This window comes from Cladosporium halotolerans, assembly GCF_011745625.1.
Source record: "Cladosporium halotolerans strain TM138-S3 chromosome Unknown Sca28, whole genome shotgun sequence".
Lineage (NCBI taxonomy): Eukaryota > Fungi > Ascomycota > Dothideomycetes > Cladosporiales > Cladosporiaceae > Cladosporium > Cladosporium halotolerans.
Window position 1 is genome coordinate 27,829 of NW_027191479.1, and position 18,064 is coordinate 45,892.

The following is an 18,064-nucleotide window of genomic DNA, read 5'->3' on the forward strand; positions in this document are numbered from 1 at the left end:
GAGCTCGAACGCGTCGACCAGGCCTTGAGACTGCAAGAGCCCATCAATGCCTGGACTGGCCAAGAGTACACTGGTTCCGTCGTCTTCCGTGGAGTCCTGGACGAGAGCCGTCACTTTGCCGAGAAGCAACGCCGCATTGTCGACAAAGGCATTGCGAGCGGAGGGAACGAGAGCCTGGCTGGCTTGCTGCAATCTGCTCTTGCCGCCTTCGAGTCAACCCTACCAAGACTGCAAGACCGTGTGGTCCACAACCGCGTTGGCCTCCTCACCTTCAACGTCACACTTGTGCTGCAGAAGTCGTTCGATGTCGACAGCCACTCCACTTTGTCTGACTTGCAACAGTCCGTTGCTGCCTCTGGCCTTTCTCACGAGCGCTCGACCTACGTTGAGCAACTCTTGAGGAAGCTGTCCAACATCGGCTCTTCCTATCTTCAGCTGAACGATGACGCCAAGCAGGCTCCGGGCTCTCACCCAGCGAAACCAGACACCCTCGACAGCGAGTTCGAGGGTTGCATCGCATCTGTGTGTGCCTTGATTGGCCTCGCTCCTCATTACCTGGAATCTATTCCGGTATTCTCCTTCGCTGAAGACTTTTCCGATGACTGGTGGCACAATATCGTGCAGAGTGCATCACAGATCTCAAGAGCGCCAGAGAACTTGACGTCTGAGCAGCGCATCGAGCGTGGATGCCGGGTGAAGGTCACCATCGAAGGGTCCTCCTTCGTTGCTCACAGCTACCTCCTCTTCAGACGATGTGTCTACTGGCGCAACGAGCAGGGCAACGTTGTCTTGGAGCACAGACTGGCGCAGTCGACGCGCAAGTGCTTCCCCTACACTTTTCCCCAGCTGCTCAACAGGCCACTTGCTCTTTCCTTCTTAGAGCTGCAAGACTTGAAGATCAAGTCTGGCAAAGACCGAGCCCTGGCATGCAAGCCGCGCTACACCTTCTTGACCAAGAAGGATTGCGATACGTTCCAGAACGACGTCCGCGCACGTGAACTTGTTCATGAGTGCTATACAAGTACCATCACGCACAAGAATTCACGTGGGGCAGCTGCGCACAACGAGTGCGTCAAGGTCTGGGGTCCGCCCGCCAGCAGCGTCGAACGCTCAATATCATTCCCGGCGGTCTTCAGCGCTACGACCAAGAACTACGAATTCCCACTCAAGTGGTTCACTCCGCCCGCCACGCCTGTGCGCTCTACGACTGTCCGTCTGGAACTGACCAAAGAGCCGGGTCGTGCTACCGAGAACACCAACGCAGACAAGCCTTCCAGCTTGAGGTCGAGCCTGAGGTTCATGCGCCGCACGACATCATCAGCACCAGCCAACCCTACAACGAGCATCCCTAGCAATGCCAGTATACGCTCCGTCAGTACGAACATGGCCAATTCCTCTTACGCGCCGCGTGAACTAGTCGACCGTCTGGGCTACATCGAATTCAAATTCGCCAACATCACCGAAGCGGCAGACTTCGCCGTGGCAGTGTCAAACCCGTTCGGAGCAGCAACCCCAGCCACTTGGAGCAGCGCACCCTCATTGTACGCATCGAGCTCTCCGTCCATGTCTTCGGCCGCATGGCCTTCGTCTCCCCTCAGCTTCCAAAGCAACCCGGGCCAGACTCAGACCAACCCCGCGAACGCCCACGGCCCAAGCCCGATGAGCCCGACCGGCCTGATGCAACTACCGGACGCTGCTATGGACAAGCCCACGTCCGTCACAGAGCAACCAGCTGAGCACTTCGACCTGCCTCAAGCTGGTCTCGGAGGACTCATGATCAAAGGCGAAGAAGGCATGGACTTCAGCCTGCCTTCTGAGGCTCTGACTCCAAGCAGTCTGCTGCGTGACGCCAGCCGCAGCAGAAGCCAGGCCTGGTAAAGCTGCGATCTCCTTCGGCATCGTGCCTGCACAACATCTCACGCATTTGATGTCCCTCGCGATTCATTTCCATAGCTTAGCAAGGCGTTCGGGAGGACGGTGTTGCATGCTCGCTGATTTTGCTTTGTTTACTTGCTTTCCTCGATCTTTCTTTACTTCATGATACCAATGCGCCAGCGTAATGATACCTCTCTAGCTCTCGAATATGTAGCTCTGTTTATCCGAAATCACTTCACAAACGCTCTGACCCAGATTGGCTAATTTTTTCCTTTTTTTCTGACGTGGTTGCCATGGCACCCAGGGGCTAATTGATGCACCGAATGTTCTGCGTAGACAGAATTCTCTGACGGAGCGTCAGCCTTGTTCGGAAATCTCGTGGCCTTCATTTGAAGATTCGGCCAGCGGTGCCCACTCAGCTCGCCCGCTAAGCAGAAGCGACGCCCAAGCTAGAAGACCCTGCTCTCGGCAAAGATGCCCCCGCGCCGTCATGCCCTGCTTTTTTCCTCGCCCAGCGAAGAATATTTGAACTTCACGGCCGGCCCGCGCCCTCCTTGCTTCTCTACGCATCTCTTTCCTTTTTGATACCCTTTTCGTTTTCTTGCCTCATCCTACCGCAAAGATGGATGAGCAGGAGTTCGTCGCGCTGCTGCAGGCGCTCGTGGAGCCTGACACCCAAAAGGTGAAGGCGGCCACCAGCCAGCTCAACAAGACCTACTACACCTCTCCGCAGTCCCTGACTGCCCTCATCCACATCCTCACGTCCAACGACAACCCTACCCTCCGTCAGCTTGCTTCCGTCGAGGCTCGCAAGCTCGTCGCCAAGCACTGGGCCGCTATTCCCGAGAACCAGAAGCCCGGGCTTAGGGACTCTCTGCTCCAGAGCACCACCAACGAGGAGCAGCAGCTCGCTCGTCACAGCAAGGCTCGCGTCGTCGCGGCTATTGCCAAGTTCGACCTCGAGGATGGACAATGGGGCGAGCTTCCTGGCATCCTCCAGCAGGCTGCAACCAGCAACGAGGCCAGGCACCGTGAGGTCGGCCTCTACATCATCTACACCCTCCTCGAGGCCTCCCCGGATACCTTCCAGGACAGCATGTCTCAGATGCTGCAGCTGTTCAACAAGACCATCCAGGACCCGGAGTCCGTCGAGGTCCGCACCAACACCATGCTCGCGCTTTCCGAGCTCGTCATGGTCCTCGACACCGATGAGGATGTCCAGGCCCTGAAGAGTTTCCAGAACACTATTCCTAGCATGGTCAAGGTGCTCCAGCAGGCTATTCAGGACAACGACGAGGAGCACGCCATGCAGGCCTTCGACGTTTTCAACAGGCTGCTCTCTTACGAGTCTGCCTTCCTCGCCGCCCACTTCGGCGACCTTCTCCAGTTCTTCATGCAGGTCGCTGCCAACAACGAGGCCGACGACGACTTCCGTAGCCAGGCTCTTGCCTTCCTCATGCAGTCCGTCCGCTACCGCAAGCTGAAGGTCCAGAGCCTGAAGGTCGGTGAGCAGATGACCAAGCTCTGCCTGCAGCTCGCCACTGAGCTCGGCGACCTCAGCCCTGACGACGACGACATCTCCCCGGCTCGCAGCGCCCTCGGTCTCCTCGACATCATGTCCGAGTCCCTGCCGCCCAGCCAGGTCGCCGTGCCTCTTCTCCAGGCTCTCGGTCCGTACGTTCAGAACTCCAACCCTGACTACAGGCGTGCTGGTATCTTGGCCCTCGGCATGTGCGTTGAGGGTGCCCCCGACTTCATCGCTACCCAGCTGAATGAGATCCTTCCTCTCGTTCTCCACCTGCTCGAGGACCAGTCTGTCCGCGTCAGGAGCGCCGCCCTCAACGGTGTCTCCCGTCTTGCGGACGACCTCTCCGAGGACATGGGCAAGGAGCACTCTCGTCTCCTCCCGGCTCTGATCAAGAACTTCGATCTCGCCATCCAGGGCATGCAGTCCACCCAGCCCGAGTCTGACGAGCACGAGGAGAACGTCAACATCCTCAAGGCCAGCTGCATGGCCGTCGACTCTCTCATCGAGGGCCTCGACCAGTCCGACGCCGCTGTCTACGTCAACGAGCTCGTCCCCCGCTTCAGCACTCTCTTCACCCACAGCGACCACAAGGTCCAGATGGCCGCTGCTTCCGCCGTTGGCTCCATCGCCTCTGCCTCTGAGGGTGCCTTCAAGCCCTACTTTGACAAGACCATGCAGAGCCTCGGCCAGTACATCAACATCAAGGATTCCGAGGACGAGCTCGAGCTCCGTAGCATGGTCGTCGACTCCCTCGGCAAGATCGCCAGCGCCGTTGGTGCCGAGGACTTCCAGCGTTTCGTCGAGCCTCTCATGCGCTCTTCCGTCGAGGGTCTCCACCTTGACAACCAGCGCCTGAAAGAGACCAGCTTCATCCTGTGGTCTACCCTCGCTCGCGTCTACGAGGAGGACTTTGCTCCCTTCCTCGAGGGTGTTGCTACTTCTCTCATCGAGTGCCTCGAGCAGGAGGAGACCGACTCCGAGGTTCAGCTCGGTGCTGAGGCCTCTGACCTCGTTGGCCAGGAGATCACCATTGCCGGCCGCAAGATCAAGGTTGCGGGCGCTGGTGGCGTCAACGAGGACGACGATGTTGACGACTCCATCGTCGAGTCCCTCATGGACGGCGACGATGACGACGATGACGACGACTGGGACGACCTCGGCGCCGTCACCGCCGTCGCCATGGAGAAGGAGATCGCCGTCGAGGTCATCGGCGACGTCCTCACCCACACCAAGAGCAAGTTCCTGCCCTACATGCAGAAGACCATCGAGACCGTCCTCCCGCTGCTCGAGCACCCCTTCGAGGGTGTCCGCAAGTCCGCCATCGGCTCCAGCTGGCGCGCCTACGCCTGCCTGTGGGGCCTGGCCGAGGACGCCGGCATGCAGAAGTGGCAGTCTGGCCTCCCGCTCAAGGTCAAGCCGTCTGAGGACCTTGAGAAGCTTGGCAACCTTGTCCTCACGGGCACTCTTGCCAAGTGGGAGGAGGAGATTGACAGGTACGTTTGTGACTTTTTCTCTCTTTATTTCTGGTTTCGTGACGTCGCTACCGGGATGAGAACACTTAAGTTTACCCAGCTCACTCATATGCTACGGCAAATGCTGCGAATACTTAGAGGCTGTTTCTGATATCTTGCGACTTTGATCACTTGTTCATGAGAATGTGACTTCTTCGAACACACGCTGACAGCCATTCCAGGGGTGTTATCACCGAGATCAACCGCAACGTCGCCGCCACCCTCAAACTCTGCGGCCCTGCCATCCTTGCCCCCAGCAGCGGCTCCAGCTCCACCCCTCTGGAGAAGATCGCCGCCCACCTCTGCCTCATCCTCGAGAAGCAGCACCCCTGCCAAAAGGACGAGGACGATTTCGAGGAGCTCGAGATCCCGGCCGAGGAGACCGCCGAGTACGACTGGCTCGTCATCGAGACCGCCATGGAGGTCATCGCCGGCCTCGCCGTCGCCCTCGGCGAGCAGTTCGGCGAGATGTGGAAGATGTTCGAGTCCCTCATCATCAAGTACTCCTCTTCCCAGGAGCGCTTCGAGCGCTCCGCCGCCGTCGGCACCATGGCCGACTGCATCGAGGCCATGCGCGCCGGCTGCACGCCCCACACCAAGCGCTTCATGACCATCTTCGCCAAGCGCCTGCAGGACGAGGACCCGGAGACCAAGTCCAACGCCTGCTTCGGCACCGGCCTGCTGTGCGCCCACTCCTCCGACGCCGAGCTCGCGAGCTCCTACGGCCCCATCCTGCAGACGCTCGAGCCCGTCCTCGACCCCGCCGTCGCCGCCGGCAGCTCCGCCGACGACTCGCGCGCCCGCCTCGTCGACAACGCCGCCGGCTGCCTCGCGCGCATGGTCAAGGCGCGCCCGCACGCCGTCCCCCTGCCCCAGGTCCTGCCGCGCCTCGTCGACCTGCTCCCGCTCAAGAACGACTTCCGCGAGAACGAGCCCGTCTTCGACATGCTCGTCGCCCTCTACCAGGCCGGCGAGCCGACCGTGCAGGGCTTGACCGGCCAGCTGATGCCGGTCCTCGAGAAGGTGCTTGGCCCGCCTGAGGAGCAGATTAGCGAGGCGACGAGGGGGAAGCTGCGGGAGTTGGTGGAGTACCTGAGGAAGTAGAGTAGGAAATTAATGATGATGACGACGACGATGATGATTAGGGGAGGATGGATGGAGGAAGACGGAGGGGAAAAAAAGGCACAGCGTGGAGATCACGACGGAAACGGCTTTCATGACAAGACAAGACAACACAGGCATTAGATGTTGATGATACCCACTTTTTTTCTTTTTAGTTAGAATATTATGATGGAGAGGGATAGATACTTGCCGGTATCATCGAAAAATGGGACTCTTCAGAGAGAGAACAGATTTTCACTTTCCTTTTTCTTTTCGTGTCAATCGTGATGGATATGTGTTGTGCCTGCTAGTGTATTGTACGGGAGGGTTGGATCAGAGACTCACTGGGGGTGGCACCGCTGCTTCTGGCTTTGGACATATTTGCTTTGCTTTGTTGAGTTGGGTTGGAGTGGAGTGGATTGGATTGGATTGAAAATTGAATTGGATTGAATTGAATTGGAATTGAATTGGCTTGATCAGTTGGATTGCATTGCATTGATCAATTGGATTGCATTGCATTGGATTAGACTGGATTGATTGATTGATTGATTGATTGATTGGTAACGGATTGGTAGTGGATTGGTATGGGATTGACTGGTTGATTGACTGACGACTGGATGGCTTGGTTGGTTGGTTGGTTGGTTATTTATTTGATTGTGTCCGGCTTCAGGTGCAGATCTCATAATTCTACAGTAGTGTGCTGGGCCGCTGGAGTGAGTGGAAGTGAGGTTAGGTCCGAGGTCTTCTGAGAGACAACAATGCTTTGGCTAGGTAGCAACTGGATTTCGGTGTCTTCTGTCAGAAATGGGAACAGAATTGTGAGGGATGTCCAATCTTTCTTTTTTCTGAAATTCTAATCTTGTTTTGAGGTATCATGCATGCATAAACAAGTGACCGGGAAAGTACATACGAAAGACAGAAGCCGAAAATCGAGAACAAAGAGACTCGTCGCGCATCTTGCCACCATCATCATCACCATCACCACCACCGCGTCATCTCACTTTGCTTACCACCTCCGCCCATAGACCGCATGCTCTGGCCTCCTTGCCACACCCTTCTTAGCACCAGCAGCACTCCTTTGGCCAGCCCTCTCCGGCGGCGTCGCAGACCTACTCTGGCTTACCTCCCCCCTGGTCCCACCATTCCCATCAAGCAACTTCGCATCGCCACCAAACTTCTCCGCAAACGCCACGTCTTCCTCATCCGCACCGCCAACTGCATCCGCGTCTCGCCTGAAAAGCTGCAAGATGTCCTGCATCGACAGCTTGCCAACTGCCTTGCCGCCCTCGATAGCCGCAGCAGCCAATTGGCGCTTCTTCTCCTGCAGCGCGAGGATCTTCTCCTCGACCGTGTTCCGAACCGTCAGTCTGAAAACCTTGACGTCCACAGGCTGGTTGAGGCGATGCACACGGTCGATGGCCTGCTCTTCGACGAACGGGTTCCAGAATGGCTCGACGATGACGACGCGGCTGGCGGCCGTCAAGTTCAGACCGAGAGAGCCGCACTTCAGTGAGCAGAGAAGGACTCGCGTCTTAGGGTCGGTGCGCAGGGAGTTGAGGGAGGCTTCGCGGGCGTCTGGGCGCATGCTGCCATCGTATCGCACGAAGCCGATGGACGCGTGCCGGAGGTGGGGCTCGATGAGGTCGAGCATGCTGGTGAATTGCGAGAAGACGATTGTCTTGTGCTGCGGGGTTTCGGCGTGCAGGATGCGGAGGAGGTGGCGGATCTTGGTGCTAGGTTTGTGAGAAGGTTTGTGCGAGGGGGCAAGATTGGAGATGAGGGATTCGTTGTTGTCGGATTCGCCTTCTGAATCTTCTTCAGAACCGGACCCAGACTGCTCGTCGTCTGTGTTGGAGTCGATCGAACCTAGGGTATCGCCGCCGCCTTCGGCATCTTCATCATCTGTGCCGCCGGCTTTGCCCAGGTCGATCTGTTGTTCCGATCCCTCGCCAATCCACTCGCCTTCTTCCTCGTCTTCGCTGTCGTCGAGGACTCGGCGGTTGCGGACAGTTCGTGCTGTCCTGCTCTGGCTTGACCTAACTTCTTTGACGACAGGCTTCTTTCCCTTCTTCGCTGACTTCTTGGATTTCTTCTGGGCCTTCTCCTTGGATCTCAAATTATTGAGATCAGCTTCGCATTCAGCGCATCGTACCGCACCATCCTTGGCTTCACCACTGGAAAGCTCGATTTGACAAACATCGCAATTCCTAGTTTGCACGGTGACACCGCCCATGAGCGACGCCAGGTCGTCCATCTCGTCAGTCTCCACCTTGCTGTTTTTCCGCGGGGTCTGCGTGCCAGACTGTGGTTGACTACTACCGAGGCTCATAGCATCCTTGTCTTTGTTCATGGCCATCTCGATGAGATGCGGGTGATTGCATGCTTGTCTCAGTCTGAGCAGGATAACGAGCGCGCCAATGTAGTCAGTCTTGCCCGTCTCCATAAGATCCTTCAGTCGGTTCTCAGCCCTAGCCTGAAGCCTGTCATAGAACTCCAGCTCAGTTTGGTCAAAGTCGCATTCCATAGTAAAGACTTCACGCTTGACGATCTGCATGCCCCCCTTCTTTGGCTCACCCTCCTTGTCAGCCTTGCCTCCGAAGTTCAGAGCACCTTCCTTCTTCAGGATGTCCTTGGTGCGCCGTTTCATAAACGCTTTGAGGAAGTATTGCAACCTCCTCATAGCAACACCACCACGACCATTCTTCATCGGCTGGGTGATGGCGGTCTTCCATTCCGGAAGGTTACAGTATGGCTTGACTCGGAGAAATTTGATGAGACTCTGCAGCTCGTCGAGGTTGTTTTGCATGGGAGTGCCAGTGAGGCACCAGCGATACCAGCTCTCAAGCGCACAGCAGGCAAGTGTTGATTTTGCATTGCGGTTCTTGATTGTGTGGGCTTCGTCAAGGATCATGCGGTACCAGTGTACGCCAAAGCAGCCAACTCTTGCGCCATCCGGCTTCTCCATGTTTGATCCAGCATGCTCGGATGCCAGAATTTGGTAGGTGGTGACGACCACATCGTATTTCTTGAGCTCTGCGGCTGATTTTGTCCTGCTTGGTCCATGGTGAACAAGAACCTTCAAGGTATGACTCTTCATCACTTTGCTCTTGATTTCGCCTTCCCACTGTTTGATGAGAGCGAGCGGAGCCACGACCAGCGTGCCTTTGCCCACCTCCTTTCCAGGTAGCTTCTGCTTGGCATGCTCTGGCTTTGCGTCTGGACCAGGTCTAGGGTTGGTAAGCATGAGAGCTACCGACTGTACAGTCTTCCCAAGACCCATGTCGTCTGCCAGAATACCTCCATGTGGTAGAACGCCGCTCTTTTTCCGCTGCCCGATCTCCTTATCGATCATCCAGCCTACACCGTCGACTTGGTGTGGCAACAACTTGACCGTAAGTCCCTCGACTGTGCCATCTTCCTCTTCTTCTTCCTCCGCTTCCGCCTCGGGTTTCTTCTTTTCTTTCTCGTCCTCCTTGTCTTTCACATCCAAAGCCGCAAGCTTGTCCGCCAAACTCTGCGCCTGCTTGTCCGCCTTATCTTTCTCCTCTTTGGCCGCCTTCTTCGCACGACTTCGGAGACGCGTCTTAGACCGATCATCCTCGTCGTCGAACGCGCCCTCAAGCAAATTCTTGATATTCTCATTCGCTTGCCCAGATTCCATGTACATGTACGGATCCGACGCGCCAAAAGCTCTACTGTCGGCTCTGATTGCAGAGTCCGGGTCGAACTCGTCATCATTGCTCTTCGTCAAATCAATCACAGGCCTGTTAGGCCGCGGAGCGGCAGTTTGGTAGTATGTGTTTGTTCCGAGGGAGGAGAACACCGGTCGTGCTGCCGGAGGGATAGTTGGCGGTCTCGGCGCTTGGCTGGGCATGTAAAATCCTCGCTGCTCTGGAGGGATGAATGGAGGTTGGACCATGGCGTTCGGCCCGCTCTGCTGTGCTGGTACATGGTATCGACTCGAATGCGACTCGGGCGGTCTCTGCGCGACCGGCTTGGATCTCGGTACGAAAGGATCTACTGGTGCTTTCCTAAGCGGGTTACGAATCGGACTAGCCTTGCCGAACTCAGGTTGTGTAGGCGGCTTGAAGTGAGGTCCGTCTGCCGGTTTTTGTGGTGTGCTGGTGGGGGAGTTCGACATCTTTGCGCTGATATTGGCGAGCGGTTGACGGTCCTGGCGCTGGGACGATATGGATGCAGCGCCCGCGGACGTATCTGAAGGCTTGCGCTCTGAAACCATGGCGATGTCAGTGCGGTTGTCGCGGCCTGGAGTCTGGCGTCCCGCAGCCGAGAAGTGCTTGACGCCCAAATAAACATCCGTCACGCGGGAGATAATCGGGCAGGTGGTCTGTGCGTACAGAGACCCTGCGCAGACTGCACGGCAGAAAACGGGCGTTAAAGATGACGCAGCAGCATACAAAATATGTCCTGGAACGAATACATTGCTACGGATAGTCCTGAAAATGACTCTCTTATGATATCTCGAGGTCGATTGCCATACAATTAAGTTGAACACTATACATTTCAACAACGAGAACAACTCACGCAAAGTCATTATCCTCTTGAGGTTGCTTGGTATCACATGCTGAGTAGAAAACATTAGGATGAGCTTTTGTGATTGCAGGACACACATTTATACAGTTTGGAAGACCGTGAATGAAAACAGTCTCACGAAGTTACGCGATTTTTAGGCCTATCTCGCCGTGCTTGCGGTAAAATTCGAGAGATTTTTTCTTAATCGATAGTCGATGGTGACAGACAGATTTCGCTCTACGGTCGGATTGGAACGAAGAATGATCCCGACCTCGACGGACATATTACTACTGATGTGCCTGATCAAATCCCTTGTTCTGGATCAAAATCGTGCCCGCAGCGAAAGGCCATGAGTAATAAGCATATAAGGGAGACGGTTTTCGTCTCCAACCAGCAAAGTCCACGATGCAAAAGTACGTCAAGCAATGCTTGAGTCCGGCATCAGCAACAGAGGCCGCGCGCGTAAGAGCTGACTGGCCGGAAGACCTTTATTTCCTTGAATGACACAAGTCAAGAAGCAACATTACGAGTCCTTGCGCGAGCGTCCATTTGCATCCACTTTCGCCAGAGTCAAACTTCGTTGTTGGTTGTTGACGGAAAGTCGGCAGCGGTCAACAGCGCTGCGCTGCGTCAGCGCGCTGATCAACCCAACCACCAAGGACCGCCACGCCAGCCGAGCCGTTCGCCAACACTTAATACAAGTCGAGCCCAAAGACTTTACTAAAAGCAGAGTCGTTCATCTCAAGCCCACAAGGAAGGCCCCAGCAAACGCGTGGCCGTTGTGGCTGTAACTTAGTCTCCAAGCCCTGGGCGGTCAACTATTCCGTTGCCCTGCGCAACCGGCTACAAACAGCCGGACACTCGACATTCCACGACCTCGACCGCCCGCCCGGTGATTGCAAGCATTCCGGATGACCGCATAGGCGTGGTAGAGAGAAGATTCTCACGGACAAATATGCCCGCGCAATCAGAGTACTCGCGGGACCCGCGCGAATCGCCCCGGCGACAGAGGAAGCGCAGAACACACCAGCGCATCGACAGCAATGGAGACCCGCCGCCGCGCAGACACAGGGAACGAGATGACGAGGAGCATGAGGCTGCTAGGAGGGAGCGAAGGCGGCGAGAGAGGAGACATGAGGCTTCTGGCTCGGAGAACAGCAAGAGCCAGAGCACCGCCTTATCTTCTGCCCAGCTAGCGGCGCTGGATCGGGCGAATCAAAGGAATCCTTACGACGAGTACGAGACGTACACCAGACAAGCTCCTAGGGAAGAAAGCCGGAGGCGATCAGGGTACGACAGAGACCAGGAACGAGAGCAGCGCAGAGAGGAGGAGCGCGAGCGAAGACGACAAGAGCACAAGGAACGGAGACGACGTCGAAGGGAGGAAGAGAAGGCTGCAGACTACGACGAGGCGGATGGTTTGGTTTATGACCGTCGAAGGTCTCGGCGTGCGGAGACGGAAGGTGGAAGAAGGGTTGTGAGTGGGCATGCTTTGGAGAGAGGCAGAGACAGCCAGTACGAAGAGAAGCCTTTCTACGAGGAGAACGTGAGATTGCGAGGCGGAGCTAGTGACTCCTCGGAATATGACCCAGAGAAAGCAAGGAAGAAGAAAAAGTGGAAAAAGATCTTAATCGGAGTCGGCATTGTCATTCTTATCCTGGCAATTGCTATCCCTGTGGGAGTGGTAGTGAGCGGGAAGAACTCGTCTTCAAGTGACGACAACAGCGGGAGCAGCCCTTCATCCGACTCCAATGCACCCGCGAACAGTAATCTCGATGGTGTATCGGAAGATGAAATCCCCGCGAGCGCCAAAGGAACAGAGCTTGATCCTTTCTCTTGGTACGATACTTACGATTTCAACGTCACATACACCGATGAGACCGTGGGCGGCTTGCCTATCATGGGCTTGAACTCTACTTGGGACGACTCGACACGGTGTAACGACAACGTTCCTCCACTCGACAAGAAATTCGAGTACGGCACAATGCCAGTACGTGGAGTTAACCTGGGAGGGTGGCTCAGCATTGAACCATGGATAACACCCTCGTTCTTCAGCAGCTACAGCAGCCGTGACGGCGTCGTCGATGAATGGACATTGACCGAGACGCTGGGCTCGACGCGAGCGAAGTCCAAATTGGAGGAGCATTACTCCAGTTTCATATCGGAGCAGGACCTCATCGATATTCAAGCTGCTGGAATGGATCACGTCCGCATTCCCTACTCCTACTGGGCTGTCACGACGTACGACGGAGATCCTTACGTAGCCAAAGTCAGCTGGCGCTACTTGCTACGAGCAATCGAGTGGTGCCGCAAGCACGGCCTGCGCGTCAACCTCGATATGCATGGAGCGCCTGGCTCGCAGAACGGATGGAATCACAGTGGACGACAGGGTGAAGCTCGCTGGTTGAACGGGACAGACGGCGCCACCAACGGCCAACGCACCATCGACCTCCACAAGCAGATCGCTACCTTCTTCTCTCAACCTCGCTATAAAAACCTCGTCACCATGTACGGCCTCGTGAATGAGCCGCGCATGGTCGAGCTCGATCCCGACACGGTCATCGACTGGACGAGCAAAGCAGTCGACGCCATACAGGCCAGCGGCTTCGAAGGCGTTATCATCTTCGGCGATGGCTTCATGGGCCTCGACAACTGGCAAGGCAAACTGCAGGACAAAAAGAACCTCCTCCTCGACGTGCACCAGTACGTGATCTTCAACGTCGACCAGATCGTACTCACGCACCACGACAAAATCAACTTCGCCTGCGGCGGCTGGACGAAACAAGCTCTCCGCTCGCAGAACAAGCAAACCGGCTTCGGCCCCACGCTCTGCGGCGAATGGTCGCAAGCCGACACCGACTGCACGCAGTACCTGAACAACGTGGGCGTTGGCTCGCGCTGGGAAGGCACGCTGAACATGATCTCGACGCCCGGCGGCAGCGCCAGCGGCAGCGTGCTGACGCCCACGTGCCCGACGGACAACAACCCGCGGTGCTCGTGCGAGGGCGCGAACGCGGACCCGGCCGACTACAGCGCGGGCTACAAGCATTTCCTGCAGATGTTCGCGGAGGCGCAGATGCACTCGTTCGAGCAGGGTTGGGGCTGGTTCTACTGGACGTGGAAGAACGAGAACGCGCCGCAGTGGAGCTACCAGGCGGGTCTAAAGGCGGGCATGTTGCCCGAGAAGGCGTACCAGAGGGACTTCAATTGCAGCTCGGATATTCCGGCGTTTGACGATTTGCCGGAGTTTTATTAGGGTTGGTCAGGGTGATTGGGCGTTTTTGATTTCGGTGGACACCTGCGGTACAGAACGCATGCATTGGACGCAAGGGATGAAAGCATAGATGTGTCGATGAAGGGCTGCGTGTATGAGCGATATACCCAGGATACTTAATTCAAGGGAGACCTTCCGGGATCTTAATTCAAGCTGTGTACCTCATGATGGACGGTTGGCAGAGTTTGAAATCGCCGCTAATGGCTGCATCGGCGCTGCATAGTAGATGCTTAGGTCGTCTTGTCATCACGTGGTAGCTGAGCTGGTTGAAGTAATATGGTGGTTTCATTCGTGACGGTGCTTTCTACTTCTTCCTCAGCGCTATTACTCGCTGGTCTAGTGTCTCGAGTGATTTGTTGTATCACGGGCCCCACGCGCCATCCAATGCATCAGCCATCATGTCCGTAATCTTCGTTGTGCCAGCTATCTTCTGATTGATGCGATCTACTTGTGGGCTGTACATTGTTAGCATGCGTAGAAGCGAAATGGTGTTCATCACGAGGTAAACTTACTAACGCCCTCGACGGGGACGGGGGTCACGTCTGTGACCTCAGCGGCCTTCGGCTTCGGCGCGTTGTTGTCGTCCTTCATCATGGGGAAAGTGAGTGCCTCCTTGATGCTGTAGTTGTCGGTAAGGAACATGACCATGCGGTCAATGCCCATGCCCCAGCCACCAGTAGGCGGAAGACCGTATTCCATGGCAGTCAGGAAAGCCTCGTCCATGACCTGGGCCTCGTCGTCACCCTGGGCCTTCTGGGCGGCCTGCTCCTCGAAACGCAGACGCTGGTCGAAGGGGTCGTTCAACTCGGTGTATGCGTTGACAATCTCCTTCTTGCAGACGAAAGCCTCGAAGCGCTCGCACAGGCCCTTGTTCTTGCGGTCGTACTTGGCCAGAGGAGACATGATCTCGGGGTGGCCTGTGATAAAGGTCGGGTTGATGCACTTCTCCTCGATGAACTCACCGACCATGGTGTCGAGCATGCGGGCGTTGGTGAGGGGCGGGGTGCACTCGAGGCCAGTCTTCTTGAGCATGCGCTGCAGGAACTCGTTGAATTCCTGAGTGTGCATTTGGTCGCCAGGCGGGAACTTCTCGCCGCAGGCCTCCTCGAGCGCGGGAATCATCTCGATACGCTTCCAGGGCTTGGCCCAGTTGACATCGTAGACCTCGCCGCTCTGAGTGTGGAACTGGGTCTGCAGGCTACCGCAGACGGTCTTGACGAGACCCTCAACGAGATCCTCGGTGCGGTTCATGACATCGTAAACATCGGCGAAAGCCTCGTAGTACTCGCAGGTGGTGAACTCGGGGTTGTGAGTGAGGTCAATGCCTTCGTTACGGAAAATGCGGCCGAGCTCGTAGACTCTGTGAATACCACCAACGATGAGCTGCTTGAGGGGAAGCTCAGTGGCGATACGGAGGGCGAGGGTCATGTTGAGGTCGTTGTGGTGAGTGAAGAAAGGCTTAGCAGTGGCACCGCCAGCGTTCTTCATAAGCACAGGGGTCTCGACCTCGTAGAAGCCGTTGTTGTCGAAGTAGTTGCGGATGTAGCGTACGATCTGAGAGCGCTTGATGAAGGTGTCTCTGGTGCGCTTGTTCATGATCAGGTCAAGGTGACGGTTCCTGTGTCTCTCCTCCTTGTCCTTGAAGCCGTAGTGCTCGGAAGGAATCTGGTGCAGGCAGGGCGCGAGCAGGGTGGTCTCCTGTGCGAAAATGGAGAGCTCGCCGGGGTTGCTCTCCTTGCTGGGGTTGGTCTTTCCAGGGAAACCCTTGACACCAATGATGTCGCCTCTTCTAAGCTCCTCGTGCTGCACGCTGAAAGGCATGCTGGAGGTGTTCTCGTGGTTGGTGGCCATGATCTGGCAGTCGGCGCCGTCGCAAGAAACCTCGTAGAAACGGAGGTTCTCGCCCGATGTGCGGATGTTGTAGATACGGCAAGCAATGCTAACCTCCTTATCTCTGACGAGCTCACCCTTCTTGAGGTGGCCATATTCCTTCTCAAGGTTACGGAGATCGTAGGTGACATGGAACTTGTGAGGGTACGGCGAGAAAGGCTCGTGGGTGTCCTTGAGCTGCTTGATCTTGCGGCTGCGGATCTCGAAGTATTGCTGTGCCCTGTCAGTATTGCAACAGGTATGCGCAAATTGCGCATCTCTCTACACCCGTTTGCTGCAAACTCACGTTCGGGTTCAGGTTGGCCTCCTCGTCGGCGGCAGCCTTCTTCTTGGGAGGAGGCGGCGCCTGCCTGGTGGCGTCCTTCTTGGCCTTCTCAATATCCTTCTGCCTCTGCTTCTGCCTCTTCTTCAGCTCGCTCTTGCTGACATATTCGCCAGTGACCTCGTCGAGCAGGGTCTGGGGCTTGGTCTCGTTGGTGGTGTTGCTGTCTCCGACGGTGGTTTCCTGGAGCTTGTCGGCGACCTGCTGGACACCGTCCTTGACGGCGTCGACAACGCCTTGGGCAGACATGATGCGCACTCTCCGTGAATGTGTTCGAGGGTGCAGGCAAAAGTCAATGAACGGTGACGAGACTTACTATATATGTGAGGGGCATGTGAGTCGACGCTCTAGGACGGAATTTCAATGCGCGAAATCTTATCTTAGCGCGGGGTCAAACTCTCTCCAACCTGGAGATCGACATCCTCATTGCGGTCACACGAACGATGCCAAGTGCAATGACTCTTCGAACATGCAACATTCTCTCATCAATAAATGACTGAGTGTAGAGTATTTTGGTTGCGAAACGCGAATGAACCTCACTGCCATTGATCCTACCGTGGCATTGCACAGAACCTGGAGCAGTTGAGTCACTCGATGTTGCAGTCAACGACTGATGACTGCATCAACGAAGCGTACTTAGTCCGCCACTCGGACCTTAAGTGGTAATACAGTGAGCCAGCACGGGAGCGTGATATCAGCGATATTGATCATGAATCCTGGTATACATACGCCTTAAGTCCCATTTGAGCTACCGTAACGCCTGGCGGGACCTTCGCCTTGCTAAAAACGCTTCAATGCTCTGGAGAGCAGATAAAATCTTGCAGCCATCACTCCTCGCTTAGCCAGTCCAACAGAAGTCGGGTCATGGAGGCCTCATCTGACCAAGCTCCTACTCGGCTATCGACGAATCCTCATTCTTAGCGAAGACCCTAAGCAAGGTGTCAACTGTTAAAGCGCCTAAAGTAAAAGAAGATTCAGCTTAGTGCTAGTGGACCTAGCAAGCCGGTAATTACTCACAAGTGGTTCTCGTAGTACGTCAACAATGCCTGAGGGCACTTTGTCCGCAACGTCTTCATGGGGTGCTTCGTCTTCCTGTCTTCGTTCCACTGGATGAAACCCATGAGGACCTTGATAGTCTTCCCGGGCTTGTTGCTGTCGGGCTCCTCTTCCTCGACGATGCTCATCACGTGGGAAACGTCACTTTCCCAGCTCCCTTTTGGCAAGGTGAAGAATCCTTGCTCTGGCTCCGTGCCGTTCGTTTGACTCTTCCGGCCGCGCTTCTTCGCTACAGTCACAGCAGTCGATTCGACGGATTCGGCGGCGGTTCGCTTCTTGGCTCCACCCTTCTTCTTCGACGCTGGTGGCTCGGGTGGGCCGCCAATGCTGTCATGGTAATCTTGAACCTTCTCCGGCGCGGTCTCACTGTATGCTGCGTCAGCTATGCAGTAGCCTCAACGCCCGCGACCGTGCCTTACAGGTTTCCAGCTGGTTCCCAAGTCATGTCCGATTCGTCCTCGTAGCCCAGCCACTTCACTTTGTACTTGACGGCTCCTCGCTCAAAGGCGTGGTCGACGATTCTGTCAACCGAGTACTCGTCCTCGCCCTCCTCATCGCTGCCTTCGTCTTGCTCATCCTCGGATTCATCCTTTACGGGCTGTTTGCTCTTCGAGGCTTTGGCGGGAATGGACTCTGGGACATCGACACCGTCGGAGATGGACTCCTCGTCACTGATCGCGGCTGCTATTTTCTTAGCCATTGAATGCGTCGAGATTGTTCAAATGTAGAACGAGTCACTCACGGGGCATGGTTGTCGTTTGCGACTGGGTTTCGCGCGTGAAGATCCGTGAGCGCGTGAATGCGCCGAGGCGGATAGTAGCAGGCGCGTCACGTGCACGCGGCTTGTGACTAGCGATTAATGACCGTGCAAAGCCCAGCTGAGTGATGTCGCAAAAATGATGTTGGACGAATTGACGGCTGCGAGTCCAAGTCAGGTCAACTGCCCAGTGTTCAACCGGCGCTCACAGCAAAAG

At 56.1% G+C, this 18,064-nt stretch overlaps 5 protein-coding genes across 5 annotated transcripts; 2 read left to right on the forward strand and 3 right to left on the reverse strand.

The window, feature by feature from the left end:
• Nucleotides 1-2,497: 2,497 nt before the first annotated feature.
• Nucleotides 2,498-6,018, forward strand: WHR41_07226 (uncharacterized protein; the record flags this gene model as incomplete). The annotated part of the gene is made up of 2 exons (XM_069375831.1): nt 2,498-4,896; nt 5,097-6,018. 2 exons carry the CDS (start codon nt 2,498-2,500, stop codon nt 6,016-6,018), a joined length of 3,321 nt encoding a protein of 1,106 aa, XP_069227259.1.
• Nucleotides 6,019-7,021: 1,003 nt separating this feature from the next.
• On the reverse strand, nt 7,022-10,255 carry WHR41_07227 (uncharacterized protein; the record flags this gene model as incomplete). Its single annotated transcript, XM_069375832.1, has 1 exon — nt 7,022-10,255. The coding sequence occupies one exon, from the start codon at nt 10,253-10,255 to the stop codon at nt 7,022-7,024; it is 3,234 nt and encodes a 1,077-aa protein (XP_069227258.1).
• A 1,248-nt stretch (nt 10,256-11,503) lies between these two features.
• WHR41_07228 (uncharacterized protein) lies at nt 11,504-13,804 on the forward strand (the record flags this gene model as incomplete). The annotated part of the gene is made up of 1 exon (XM_069375833.1): nt 11,504-13,804. The coding sequence occupies one exon, from the start codon at nt 11,504-11,506 to the stop codon at nt 13,802-13,804; it is 2,301 nt and encodes a 766-aa protein (XP_069227257.1).
• Nucleotides 13,805-14,088: 284 nt separating this feature from the next.
• Nucleotides 14,089-16,367, reverse strand: WHR41_07229 (uncharacterized protein). Its single transcript, XM_069375834.1, has 3 exons — nt 15,999-16,367; nt 14,335-15,925; nt 14,089-14,277 (listed from the first exon to the last, which is right to left on the reverse strand). The coding sequence occupies exons 1-3, from the start codon at nt 16,281-16,283 to the stop codon at nt 14,267-14,269; spliced, it is 1,887 nt and encodes a 628-aa protein (XP_069227265.1). The 5' UTR covers nt 16,284-16,367; the 3' UTR covers nt 14,089-14,266.
• A 556-nt stretch (nt 16,368-16,923) lies between these two features.
• WHR41_07230 (uncharacterized protein) lies at nt 16,924-18,032 on the reverse strand (the record flags this gene model as incomplete). Its single annotated transcript, XM_069375835.1, has 4 exons — nt 17,833-18,032; nt 17,510-17,771; nt 17,052-17,456; nt 16,924-16,963 (listed from the first exon to the last, which is right to left on the reverse strand). The coding sequence occupies exons 1-4, from the start codon at nt 17,837-17,839 to the stop codon at nt 16,924-16,926; spliced, it is 714 nt and encodes a 237-aa protein (XP_069227313.1). The 5' UTR covers nt 17,840-18,032.
• Nucleotides 18,033-18,064: the final 32 nt, after the last annotated feature.

Excerpts from the sequence above, each read along its gene's own strand:
- WHR41_07229 (XM_069375834.1), bottom strand. The coding sequence starts at position 16,283 with ATGTCTGCCCAAGGCGTTGTCGACGCCGTCAAGGACGGTGTCCAGCAG. Across the intron at positions 15,926-15,998 it reads AGGCCAACCTGAACCCGAAC|CAATACTTCGAGATCCGCAG; the intron begins GTGAGTTTGCAG and ends GACAGGGCACAG.